The sequence below is a fragment of the Cariama cristata genome, unplaced genomic scaffold (assembly GCF_000690535.1).
Source record: "Cariama cristata isolate BGI_N322 unplaced genomic scaffold, ASM69053v1 scaffold18117, whole genome shotgun sequence".
Taxonomy (NCBI): Eukaryota; Metazoa; Chordata; class Aves; order Cariamiformes; family Cariamidae; genus Cariama; species Cariama cristata.
The window spans coordinates 51,469-66,053 of NW_009625156.1; the positions used below are offsets into that span (position 1 = coordinate 51,469).

At 37.1% G+C, this 14,585-nt stretch overlaps 1 protein-coding gene across 1 annotated transcript in view; it reads right to left on the minus strand.

Annotated features, from left to right (window-relative positions):
* Positions 1-14,585, minus strand: part of LOC104164237 (LIM domain-binding protein 3-like) — a gene marked incomplete at its 5' end in the record, with an annotated part of 68,753 nt that overhangs the window by 37,624 nt on the left and 16,544 nt on the right. Inside the window, 2 exons of the mRNA XM_009703514.1 lie at positions 6,905-6,941; positions 7,917-8,086. Of these exons, the coding sequence (XP_009701816.1) occupies positions 6,905-6,941; positions 7,917-8,086 (207 nt within the window). The remainder of the gene's footprint in view (positions 1-6,904; positions 6,942-7,916; positions 8,087-14,585) is intronic.

The following is a 14,585-nucleotide window of genomic DNA, read 5'->3' on the forward strand; positions in this document are numbered from 1 at the left end:
AATAATTACATGACTCATCGAGTCTTAATCAGGAACCTATTTTAAGCCTCACTGCCATTAACCGCGACTAATTTTCCTAGGCAAAACAGCAGACTTGTGCAAATGGTCAAGAAACACTGCGAGATGAAGTTGGTCAACCAGAAGCAACATACAGTGAGATAAGCTTGGACGTATTAAAAATAGGGCCTAACCAGGCCAGACGTGACTTTTTGCTAGAACAAAGCTAGGGGGTTCTTAAAGCTGTTAATGATTTCTTATCAGGCCTAAGTCTGTTACAGTCTTTAGCAATGAGATGTAGTAGAATGACAAATTCAGCCCAATTTCTCCACCTTACAGAAAAAAGTCTGCCTCCTACTCAGGAGGAAGAAACAAGGCCTCTTACTAGTTATACAACAAAAGGTCTGTAACATTCATCTTCTGGGCTTGAAGATCACCATGACAACATACAGGCAGATTTTTGAGGAGTAAGACCTAAGGAATTACTAGTCTAAATATAAACAAGAAACTTCATGGAAAAATTTGACTGATAGTTTAATTAACAAAGCCCATGACTTGGGAGATTTTTTGAGTGGGACTGGACTAAGCAGTAGAAACTTGGTGTAGTAAACCACCTGGCCTTAGGGATTAACAACAGCACCTTCACAAATGTCTTTATCATTGCAAAAGTTCCAAAAGTCACCAACTATTGAAGATTTTTCTATGATTTTCTTTTTTTTTTTTTTGTAATTACATAAAGAATTGAAAATCTGCAAGCTTGGAGAGTGGTTAGATTCTGTATCCTCCAGGAAAAAGGATTACAACTATTTCTCTATTTGATTACATGGTTTACATGCACTGAATTTTTATCATTAAATCCACTGAAGCAGAGCTAAGGGGAAGGGGTTCCTTAATTGCATCTGCATTAATTTCATATCTGATCAAACTATGCTTTTCTGATTATTAAAAAACCCTTTAAAAATAACATTAAGTGTAAACATTGAGATATACTCTAGACAGTTTCTTTTCCATTATAATACATGCACTAGGACTATTTGAAACCAATAGTATGTGTATCGTGTTCATAAGCCATTAAGTATACACAATTCCTATTTAAGTGAAAACACTGTATTATTACTTATTCAGAAACCCATTTAATTTAGTTGAAAATTAGAACTGGAAGATTTTTTTTAACTTAGGTACATATGATGTTTGTGAAAAAAAGTTAATTGCCTATTGGTATTTTTAATTCTACCAAAATTTCCCATATATAAAGAAAAAACACCCACTCTGAACCACAGTTTGATCTTAGCAACATTCAGGAGAAGTTAAAATGTTGCTCTTATTTCATGCAGTTATGCTGATTTTCCACAGGCACTAATAAGATGCTATGATCAGAATCTGTTTGTGTTCCCATAAGGAAAAATATAAATGAATGTTGTGTATTAGATGGCACGCTTACTGAGTTGCCATGGTACTTATCAAAGAAAAGTGAAATGCATTTTAAAAGGAACTAATGCTCATGTACTCTTAAATAATACTCAAAAATTACTTTTTTTTTTTTTTTTAAATGCATGGTAACTAGTTCTTTTTCTTTTAAACATTCCAGTATTTGGTTGATTCATGCAAAATCCTCCATGGATGGGAGCTTTTCCTTCCTTCTATAACACAGAAAAACAATGGGAGTTTGAATGAACTTCGTTCTTGTATGGACTGCTGATATAAATTCCAGATGTTTGGAAGCAGCAAAAAGTGTAAGAGTTTCAATCTGATCTCACACACTAATCTCTTTGATCAGAATTACTGCTACAAGATAAGGGTAACTAATTTGCAGTTTATAGAAGTTAATGAAAAAAACAGAAAAAAATTAGAGGGCTGTAGGTAGGGCTGCAAGAGTCAACCTTGCATTGCAGCACCGAGTGTTTTATCACCAGAACCTTTTGCTTCAGTCAGTGCTAAGGATTCCTGATGGAGATTGTTGAGGGCTAACATCAACTGTTTCTATGGAAACCACAAACAGTTTAATTTCATTGTATTTTTTGTTTCATTTAATGATCAGAGCATAAACTAGATCAGACTATTGCTCTTGTGTACTTCAAACAGAAAACAGAAACATTTGGGCACCTTTGGTACAGGTTTGCCTGACACAGCTTAAAAGCAAAACATTGTTGTCATGTTGAAACAAAAAGATCCCATTCTAAGCACCAGCAACGTCTCAAGTGCCTTCACCATGGACACAAACAAATAATTATTGCCAGAGAATGCACATTATTCAAATGGAAATGCTAAACGATATTATCAATAGGTTGTCATCTAACATCTATTAATTATGGTTTTCAGTCACACCTAATACAATATTTGTTCATCTCTGTTGTTCTTTCACCTGCTTTGTCACGTTTATTTTAATTCAGATAACTTAAAGGTCAGTAAGAATTATACGTAATAGGGGAAAGCTTTTTGACCACATTTTCTACAGGGGAAAGAAAAGTTCTCCTTCTTTCAATAATCAGTTGAAGCAGTTATTGTTTTAAAACAGAATGAAGTACTGTGTAAAACAGGCACGTAATTATTTTAGTTTTAAAACCTTTTATTTCAGATAAAGCATGCTGCTATATACAGAAAAAGATGTGGGTCAAAGCAAGAGCAATACAGAATGGGCAACATGTTCCTTAAAACTTAGAAGATGCTTTTAAAAACTTCAGTGCACCAGTAGTATTATATATTCTTCTCACTCCTAAACCACCTCCAGCAAACTGTCTTTTCCTCACAGATCCAGAGCAACCATGGCTATCTCTAGCTTTCATATAATGACAAATTCAGGTTTCCAACAGAAAACTTACAGCAATGGTTTCAGCAAATGACTTCTATCAGTATAATATATTGAAGAAAGACAACTTCACATTGCTAATATCTTATTTCAAACAGCATCATTCAACTATGCAAACTATGTTGTACATTTAGCGAAGTCTAGACCAGGCTCAGCCAGTTTTCCTTTTCATCCTTCTTTCTCCTACTTAATTATCTTTACGGCAGTAAAACTCAGTAAAAGTCTCACTCCTTTTCCTCCTAAAGAAATACTGTCAGTAACTTCCCTCTCATTTTCTTCAAGAATTAAAGTCAAGAGAGTACAATAGTGATGTTTTCCTGTATACTGAAGTTACATTTGATACAGTAAAGGACAAAAACTAATCTACTTTATAATGAAGAACGTGAACTGGGTCGCGTCATTATTTTTACTTTTGGTGACAGTGAATGGATAACAGGCTAACAAAGGAAATCTACGGAAGAGAGCACGCTAGAGAAAGGCCCTAGCAGTAAGTCTTTCCTCTGTGTGTGACACTCTTAGGCTCTAACTCAGGACAGAAGTAAATTTTTTACTGTAATTCTCTGTCTCATGTATTTGCCTGCTAAATGTGGGCTTTTAACTTTTAACATTAAGGATTTGCGCTGATAGGCCGTGATGCCAGTTGCGCAATTTGGCAAAGCGTGGGCTGTTACGTTCCGTTTCAAACCTTTCCCTGTGGCATGAAGAAAGAGAGACAGAGACAGAGAGAGAGAGACACACACACAGAGAGAAGAAAGAAAGGAGGGAGAAGAAAGGGGTTAGGGACCATGGCGACCACTCCCCTGCCTTATAACTAGGGCAGTGGCAATTTATTTGGATTTTTTCCTCAGCTTTCCAATCAGCACAAAGAATGCTGGGTGATCCTTTTTGGACCATGTATGACAGGTTTTGCAGTTGTTAATTTCTGAGAAGTAACTTGATATAACTTCATATTCTTTGACTTGTGCTTGATATTACAGGGCTGCTTTTGCTAGAAATGCAGTGTAATCCCATTGTTTTCCTGCCAGCAGATTCTCTCGGTTTTTCCCTGCCTCCCCCGCAACTGAGCAGTCAGTGAAAGTTAACTCTGTACAAGAGCAAAATTAATACTAATATTTTCCATTCTGTAATACCTAGGTCAGCCTATATATGTCCTGCTGTCCTTCCTTACAGGACCATCAGCCACAGGTTTCAGCAGTACTTTTCTATAGCTTTTCTCAACATAAGCAAGTATGAGTGTTGACATTTGCATAAATACCTCTGGTCATTTGTGTCAAAAAGCAGAATAACATGGGATTTTTGGAGCACAGTCCTGTGAAGTATTGGTCACCTCCTGCAAACACCCCTAGCTACCTTTGACTGTAGACTGGGGCGCTTGAGAAAGTTGTAAGCAATGTTCAGCACCCCTCAAGATTTAGTCTTTTCTAGATGTTCTATAGTTTAAATTCAGGTTTTGCAAATAAAAATGGGAAGGAGGAAGATGTGGGATGGGAGCACAGTCAAGGAGAAGTATATCAAACAGAATGGAAAATATAATGTTCTTGTTATTTGCAAAACGTATTTGATTAATTGCAAACAAGGTAATTTTTCCCTTCATTATTTACACCCAAAATGCAAGACAACTGTGTTAACACAGAGAACTCAAGAGTGAAAGAGCCAAACAGAAATGAACAGGCTGGGCTAATTTTACTCCTCAGGCTGAAGAAAGCACAAAACAATGAACAGAGGAAGTACCAACAAATTAATTTATATTTCTAAATTTTCTGTTCCTAATAACACAGTGTCATGCAAGTAACACTTCTAAAGCAGTCTTGATGTATGACTTCTCAAACTATCTTTTATACTTTTAAGTAATTAAAAGATACCAAGTATTTCTAGCTGAAATGCTGAAACTTCATGATGGCATTTTTTAAAGCTACATTGGAGCATACTAGCTACAGTGGGTCTTACATGAAATTTAAGAATTCCCTTACTGCTTTAAAGATGTACCCCTCCATTCAAGGAAAAGGTATACATCAGGAACATCTGTTTGGCTTTAAACGGCTACCATCTTTCTGGAAACTATTCCATAACAATCATCACAACAGCAATGGAAAGCTTTCATAGCAAGTTATAATCTTATGCGTGCCTTCAAAACAGCAGTAGCATAAGCAAAGGACAGTCATGCAATGTGCTCATTAACATTAACTGAGAGGAACATTCTTCCCTGTGAGGGTGGTGAGGCAGTGGCACAGGTTGCCCAGAGAAGCTGTAGATGCCCCATTCCTGGGAGTGTTCAAGGTCAGGCTGGATGGGGCTTTGAGCAACCTGGTCTGGTGGAAGGTGTCCCTGCCCATGGCAGGGGGTTGGAACGAGATGATCTTTAAGGTCCCTTCCAACCCAAACCATTCTGTGATAGCCAGGGCTGTTGCTACCAAATCTGCAGGGGAGTATGTGTAACATTTGAGGTAGGTACCAAGCCACCAAGACGGGGCAAGCACTATCAGTTAGGTAGGAGGGAGACCCCATTTCGTTTCTTGCACCAGGGCTCACGCCAATTGCACTGTACCTGTATAACTACCTAGTATATATTCCCTTCTGCCTCTGCTACCGGTGAATGCTCTTTAGGTAATAGAGCTGTGCCTAAATATACTCATAACCCTAACTGTCCTTGTGAAAAAAAGGATAAACACAGTGATACCCCAAAACTGCAGAAAGTGTTCAAAGCACAGTGGATATAGTCAGGTACTTTAAGTTACACTGAACAGAACGTGCAATTTACACATGTTGATGTGTTCCTAGATAATGATTTTCAACATCTCTGATACCATGCTAAGTTTCCAATATCTAGTATTTTCCAGAGCCACAGACTACAGCTAGAAAGATTATTTCTTTAAAACAACATATTACTCTCAGATGTGTATGGGGGACTTTTAAGTTCAGCACAATGCTTTAAATCCCATCATAATAAGGGTTTGGATGCGTGCTATTACATCAAAACAGATAACGCACAGGACATTTAATAAGAATTAGGCTTGCGCATTTGAGGGAAGAAATAAATCCTTGAGGTATGTAATGTCAAGCCTGATGTTCATGCACCTAGCCACGAACTTCGGTGAACTGCAACGGAAGGTTTATAGCAAACACAAACTGAGAGTATACTTGTATTTTCATAGGGAAAATGACAGACATCTTTCTCACCGATTTAACATTTGTAACTTGCACTGTGACCAAAAGCTCAGAACCTTTATAGAAGCCACATGGCAGTAAACAAAACAAAAAAATAGAAAAAGAAGAGAAAGTGGATCGAGTATCAAACACATCACAAACCCAGCCAGCGGCTTAGAGGAGCTAACACGATACAGGGATTTGAAGTATGCAAACAGAAAATCAGGCTTGCATGCAGGATTCTCCAATTCAACTACAGTTTTTAAGCTTAACATAAGCATCTCTAATAAATCTATTTCCTGGCTATGCAGGACAACATAAGGTGATGATAAATCTTTAATTCCTTATTCTATCTCTGAACATACCCACTTTTTCAGTGGTTTTGGTAGTTCATATGAAACAAATACATTTAGCCACTAGCAAAAGCAGTCCTGTGCTTCCATATTCTACAAATATGGGTTGTATTTATTCCAAACAAAACATAAGCAAATGATTATGGATATGGATGGAAACAACTCCTTTACTGTATCATTTCAGGAGAATCAAGTGTCAATCACAGGGTCATCCAAATAAATTGCTCACAAATTTCAGTGCTATCACAACATCATATATTTTCATCCAGTTACACAATCAAGTAGTTACACAGGGCTTGATCTTAGGAACTCATTGCATTCACATACCCAGTAAAGTACATGGAAGTTGCATGTGCGGAGAGCTTTCAGATTTGAACACGCACTTCAGGAATTTTGCACTATCTTTCCTAAAAACATGCTAATTTGTTATCCTTTTCATTCAAATGCCTCTCACTGATAGCATTTTAATTTTAGTGATTTTTAAGCAAGTGTATTAGAATATTTTAAGACAAAAAGATAATGTAAGTTCATATTAATACTGTTTTAAAACAGTATTTGGTTATCAGTAAGGAGAAAGCCATATTTTTCACAGGGAGTTGCCTACCTTGACCTCCTCAGGGCTTCTTCATCTGGATCTTGCACTGCAGACAAAAAAATGTTTCAGTTAAAAAACAAAGGAAGGAAGAAATTAGCTTTAAGATGAAATTAGAAGTTCCTCAGAAATGTACCAAAGGCCTACCTAAAGGTACACTCACACTAACTTTGCAGCAGTGGATTTTGTAAGAACACGATGAAGAGGCACCATTCCCTAAAGCCAGGAAGTGGGATGTTAGTAGGAAAGTAGCTATTGCAACTCCTTTCTCCTTCCTTTATTAGCAACAATTCACAGCTGTAGGCAATGATTCTACAGAGAGGGCCTGCTGTTTTGTAGGAAAGCACGAGAGGCAGCAGCAGACTCATATAAGGAGGAAATATTTAGTATTTCCCCCTGATGTAGCAAAGGTCCCTGAACTTCTGTCTCTCTAGATCAGAAACAAGCTCTGAGGTTAGTACCGAGTGGCCAGAAAAACATTTCCATAGGCAACAAGCAACAGAGTTCAAGCTCCAATGACATTCATAGCAGATCTAGGTTTAGATAACAGGGCTGGTGGTAGAACCATAGGTTCAATACAAATGGTCATTTTAACCTCTGGAAGTCACTTCTATGAAAGAGTGCTACAAGAGACATAAGTTGTTTATCTTTTTTCTCATGAATGGACAGCTTTTTATGTCTAGGCTGCTGGAAAATGAAAAATAACACTGCAGAGATTTGATTTGTAAGTAAGAAAAACTGTGGGGTCCAAAATGCTCTTTTACTGTATAATCTGTTATACTTTTATGGTGAGACCCCTGGCAGATCAAAGAATTTCCTTCATAAAGCGTAAGGTGAGATTGAATGTTTTGATTTCCTAGTTCCCTCAAGTTACACCCAGGGTTCTCCGATCTCAGCCCTCACTGACAATGACTACAAGCTGGACATGAGTCTTCCTTGAGTATTGGTTGCTAATACTGGGGTAACAAAATAAAGAGATGAATCTAAAATCAGGATGAGGGGGGTGTTTTTTTATTCGACTTACTGTACTCTGTTCCAGTCATCTGGGCAAGGATGCGGAAAGATCGAGACTGCAGATTGGCAGAACGGCGACTCCAGTCTTCGGTTTCATCTTCAGGCTTGTTCTGAGTTTTAAGCACAGCCTGATACACTGGAGAGGCACTGTCTACGTGAGGATCTTTAATAGGAAGGGTACTGCAATTCAGAAAGTGAAACGTTATGAAACAGCACATGGTAGGTTTCATCCCAACCTCTCTCTGGTCTTACAGCTTCTCATCCAGAATAACAGCAATCCAAAACACAGCTTTGAAAATATAACTTTTTTTAAAAAGTACAGAGATCAATTTTATGTGATTTAAGAATGTTATGGCTCATTCTGTCTTTTAAATGGCCTGTTATCATTCAAATCTGCATATTCAAACCAGTGTGAAAATGCTTGGAAATGTCCGTTCATGATTCCTCAGCCAATGCAGCCACAAGCTTACAATGGCTGGAATAGTATGTCGTGATAAAGGAGAGTATGCCAGGCAAAAACATCAATTTCTCTGAGCGTTCTTGTCCCATATTATTTCTTACAAAAACAGCTTCATGTTGATACTGTTTTATGTTATGTCTTATTACCTTTTTGTAATTGTGTTTTAACGTTGCAATTAGAAATAAAAACCATATTTCATTATAAAAATAACATGACAGGCTTTTATAGCTTTTTCTAGAGATGATTCTTTGCCAAACTCTGAATTAAACTTCCAGCTGCCATAACTCTGGATTCATTGTCTTCTAAACGTGTGAAGCATAAGAAGTTTAGACTTGTACTCAAAACTTGCATACATGTTTTATATCTGAAATCTTTAACAGAACATATCTCAGTCTTGCGACCTCTCTAATAACATTGCAAAGTGATATATCCAGGAAGAAACTTCCAATTTTGCACACCTAAAGCCAAAGCTACAAAGCTCTGTAGCACGAGAGGTAACCTTTCTTTGATTTATGATGCAAGCTAGAAACAGACTTAGTAACTTAATAGCTTTTTTTTTCCTGCAAAAATAACTTCTGCATAGCATACAGTTAAAATTAAATATTAACAGAGCTGCAGAAATATACACTGAGGGGATGATGTGTGCTTGGAGTAACTTGGCTCCATGACTTCTCTAAATACAAGGTCTATTTTTGAAGCAAGTGATTTATTGTAACAGCTTTAACATGCTATTCCATATAGAGCTTTGCAAGCAGCATGCTCAGCTTCATGAAAATTGAGAAATGGTTCTGTTAAAAGTTAAGGGCCATTTGGTCCAACTAAGTCACTGCTATAAAGTTCTGGGAGCAGCCACCTGCTATCAAAGTTGCTTCCTTGGTTCAGGCTCAAAGTCAGCGTTCTCTAAGATACTATTGTGCAGAGAAGTTCTGCAGAGAAGTGAGGCTTGTGATTTGAAAGCCTGAAAGGAATCATGAAAAAGCCAAGAAGCGTGTCTGATAGCCTACGTACAGCAATAACATACGGTGTAATAAAAAATTACCAGGTACTGCGTTATATATCAGTATTTACCAGCTGACACATTCCTCTTCTTCAGGTCTGCATAATATATGCTCTTTTAATGGATTTGCACCTACCAATAGCATGGGATGTGTTCTTCAAGTAAGACTGCAAGGGGGTCAGAAACATGATGTGTGTTTATATATGCTATGGACCCAAAAGCACCACATCTCTTTAGGATTTTTTTTTTATTAGAGTAGTATTTGTATTCCCCATAACTTCCAGCTTATGCAAATGTCTCGCTTTCTTGAGGAGACAGCAGGGTACAAAACCCAGTTACTTTTCTTTTATAAGTTTCAGCACAATCATCTACGTGATGGAGCATAGCTTAGAAAAAAACCTGACTCTTCAGTTTAAGATCTGCCACAAAAGTTACGTAAAAAAAGTCTCTCAGCATGGAAGGTCTCCTGAAGGTGAGCGCAGCATCTTCCAGCTCCTTTTTTAGCTCATGTTTCCTAGACCACTGTCTTTACAATATCTAAACACTCGCAGGTATGGTAGATATAATGTGGACTTGCTTTGGGAAGGGTGCGCCATCAGTAGCTGCCACTAGTGTTGCTCCTGTGTGCACCAGAGAACAAATTAGTGCCATATCCTTCTTCAGAGGGAAGATGGGAGGGAGTGTAGTAGTCTTCCTCTTGGCTGAAGGCCTTGCTGAGGCAGGGGTGTAAGTGCAGTAGCGAGTTCGGCCTTCTACTGACTTCATGCAGAAATAGTCGTTATATAGAAAACAGATCCTGTGTAATAGCAAAAGTCAGTCACTAACCCCCTCATGACCGTTCTGCTGCCACTTCTCACCCTCAGCTACGCTGAGAAGTTCTGTCATTGGAAAAGGTCCATTTAAAGTTCTCCGAAAGGCGACCCGGTTTTCAAGTTCCCAGAGGCATTTCAGGCCCATGTGCTGGTACCGACTAAGCACACAGTACCTTGCCCTGTAATGCTGTCATAGGTGACTGCCTGATTTTGGCCAACAGTTAACTTTATATCCCCTGACTTTGTTTTTAATCAAAAAAACTTAAAAAACTGCTGTATGTGACAGCAAATTTCACAGCTGCAGATTGTTGTAGAGTGGATAACAAACCAGGGGGTAGATAGTGCTGCTGATTTCAGGCATGGACTGCTGTGGCAAGAGCGCTGTGCAAGCCATGAACAGTTCAAATTCCTTTGTTTAAATCCTCTAGCTGAAATGCTGTGTTCTTATAGCCAATATACAAAAAAGCAGTTTAAAAGTGTATGTCATTAGCTCAAAGGTAGTTAAACAAATGCTAAAGGCTGGACCACAAATTTCACAGTAGCAATGTGTGGCATTAATATGACGCATTAATATCCTTATGGTAGACGATTAAGGCAGGAAATGGAGCTTGGTGAATTAACCTTCCCTAGCAGAGTGAAATACGCTCATATAAATGAAACTAAATTAATGCAGTACATTGGAGTATTTCCAACTCTTGTTTTTAATGCAATGGGCCTTTTTCTTTTTTTAAAAATCTGATTATATTCTACATGAGTAACTAGGACATACGAGCCACTCGGCATGGAAGTGTAAAATAGAGTGCATTGCTGATTATGAGCATTTCATAAACCTAAATGTGACAGTTGATTCTTACAGACAGCCTAAAGATGCACATAACCATGTTAATACCTCTGTTATATCTCTTCTTAATTTAATTTTTTTTCCATCTGGGTGTGTATGTGCAGAAATATCATGCATCTTTAAGCATATTACTTTAAATTGATGTTACTGAAAAAGACATTCTTCCCAAGTAGGTTACAGCTTTTGAGGGTTTTTTATATTACAGCCTAAGATATTTTAGTAGGATTCAATAAAAAATTGTCCCCCTTTTTCACATCATCATACAAGTCACACATTAACATTACAACAAGCTTTAAAGACAGTCAAACCTCCTTGAATAAGTAGCAATGTGATTTTTTTTTTCTTGGAGTTCATTATAAACCATGGCTTACCATGTGAATCACTCCCTGGAGTCATTATTCAGATTTAATTTAAGTAGATAATAAGTAAAAACTTAGGAGCACTGCAGTTTTCTACCCCTGATGTAGACACACAACGAAATATTGTGACTTCAGATATTAGACTGATTGCAACTATTAAAAAAAGGTCTAAGAGGTAAAAAAAAAAAAAAAAGGAAAACTGACCTAACAATCAAATAGTTCATGTAGACTGGTAAATTATCCAGCCAAGTTCACTTATTGTAGAGGATACATGAGACTTTAGTTTGTACAATCACATTATTGATTCTACTCCTAGAACTGTTAGATCTTAATCCTGGTAAAGTTGTTGGATTTATGTCTACTTACATGACTTGTGAAATTGGCTAAAACGGCACGATGGAATTTAGAACAGGTTTGACAGAAATGTACTTGAAATGTACGGACCACATGGTTTTACTGCAACCAACTCTTGGTTCTTGGTATAGTAAAATCAATTAAAATAAAGCAACATAGAGTGAGAAAAGATATAAAGTCAGGGCATTCACATTTTTCTACCTTTAAGTTCCAGCATGAGCTCTGAATAAATGCAGTATAAATAATTTATATGCTTTCCTTTGTGTTTTCCATGGTGATCCAGTAGGTGTGGGTTATTTTCTAACTGACATGAGCCTGATTCTGATCTCACTGACTTAAATTAAAACACTACTGATTTCAAATGGTCAAACTAGAAAATGAATTGTTATCTTAAGCCTGTCTATTCATCACTGATAAAAGGAGGAAGTGGTGTTTCCAGCTATTGTCTGCCAAAAAGAACAGAAGCCTTTTAGGTCTGCAGTCTGAGTACGCCTACCATCTCACATACACCTTGTGGCTTCAAGGCTTATCTCTAATGTCAAACGAAAAGCCCAAAGAAGAGTAATTAAGTTCTGAGACCAAATTATAGGCAGAGAATTGAGACAAAAGGAATCAGTACAGAATTTGGTCTGCTTTTGTATGACAAACTTCTCATACAAATACTTCTGCATTAAGCATAATCTTATCTCAGACTTGATCAACTAAGCAAACTAAAGAACATCCTCAGTTTCCATTGCAAATTAAAGTTCAGAATATCACAGAGGTCAAAGCAACACCTTAAGGAAATGAGTTACAGGTTCAATCGAATGACTATCGGTCAATGGGTAGGCCATTGTTATATCAACATAAACCTTGCCTTTATAGCTAGATTAAAAATGATGTGTTAACTGTAATAAAACAATCTACTCAGAAAATTGTTTAGTCACTAAGCGTTGTGAGTTTTTAAAAAAAAGAAGCTACAAAAGAGGTTATAGCTCACAGCACAGTAGATTTAGAGCCCCCTGCACCTGACTGCACCTAGGAACAGAAACTTTAGCTTCTTCTGGGGCCAAGTGAATGTTAGGCTTAGGAGTCACATTCCAAAATGAAGGAAAAGCTTGAACGGTAAATTATATAGTGGATCTTTCAGAAAAGCTTTTTTTGCAACATTACAGGGTAGAAGACAGTCATTGAGTTGTCTGCAGAGAATAACGTTCCACTGGAATTGTCTGATACAAAAGGATTAATGGAAATAATCAACTCATTTCAAAAACACCCATGCGATAGGCAGATTCCATGTTCAAAATGAAGAAAAAAAGTTGGAACAGAGCTTTTGCTAGTGGCGTTTAACACAGCTCTTGCTGCTACTGGTGCAATGACTGAACAGCCCATGAAAATATATTTTAAAATTTCTTATCTATGTATCTGCTCATTCTGGTCTTTTCAATATATATGCATATACTAATATAATCCCTTATCACCTTATGATTTATGACTCAAGCCTCTCTAATTATTCAGATTCTTTACTACTTTACTACTTTACAATTCTACATTCTATGGCAAATCCCTAACGCCCCTGGAAAGTGTGCTCATCTTCCAGTTCCAGTTGCAGTCTTTGGACTTCTCTCACGCTATCTGGGATTTTCTACCAAAGGCATTTTCCTCTCCCCGCAACACAATATGTTTTGATCTCTTCCACAGGTGGGAAAAGATGATGATGTAGTTTTCCAGTCCAGCAGAGCCACTTTGTGCCTGGAACTGCATTTGAGAGATTCTTTTAATGTGCTGTTTATAAAATGAAAAGGATCCACATGCTCAGCAGTGAAATTTTATAATCATCTGATCATTTAAATGGGTAAAATTTTTAAATATTACTATTTGCATTATATAATGTTACAGCATTTAGTAAAAAATGCCAATATATCATAAAATGTCTCATATAATCCATGCTATGAAAGATGTGAACTATTATAAAGAACACATAGAATGAACTTCTTTCCTTGTACTTTGCTAATTGGCAATATTAGTCTACTTACACCTGTGGATATTCACTGCATGGTCAAAACCAACTAAAGTTACTGTTTGGGATCCATCATTAGGGAGAGTTGTGATGAACAACAGAATAACATTGGTGCAAAAAATTAGTTGGGGAAAGAAAAAAGAATTAAAAAAACAAAGAGAAAAGAAATGGCCAGTAAAAGGGAGCACAAGCAAAGACATAAAACATCTGCATTTTGAATAAGCCTGCAGCCGACACAGTGAAAAGAAACTATGTTAAAGTCTGTTGCTATACCTATATTTTGGTGTCACATGAAAAGAAGGTAAGTTCTATTTTGGGTAGAAAGATACCCAATAAGAGAGAAACCTGGCTACATTCAGCACACATGTAATTTCAGTTAAGTCATAACAATTGTGGATAAGTTCATCAGATAACATTACCAGAAACATGCACTGGAAAAGCAAAATTATTAAAGATCAATGGATGTTTGCATAGTCCAAAGGATATGCATAAGAGACATATACAGTATGTAAACTGGGGATAGGGATAATACACAACACTCCATTTTGAAGAATAGAACAGTAGCCAGTACTAAATAAATTTGTATTCTTCACATACCAATAAAAATTCTGTCGCCCCCTTTCCAGTCTGAGTTATGCATACAATCCAGTGGTTATTACAAAATACGGTCATCACAAATGAAAAGCCATCCAATGTCATATACAGAGCACTAGATATATTTTCACAGGGTTTACCAGTTCTAGGAAGAATATCAAAGCAGAAATGCTACATTTTCTAACTATCCATCCTTCTAATTTCAAAACGAAGAAGTGCTTTCAAAAACTATCTAGGATTGATTTGTATTTTCCACGTGTAAG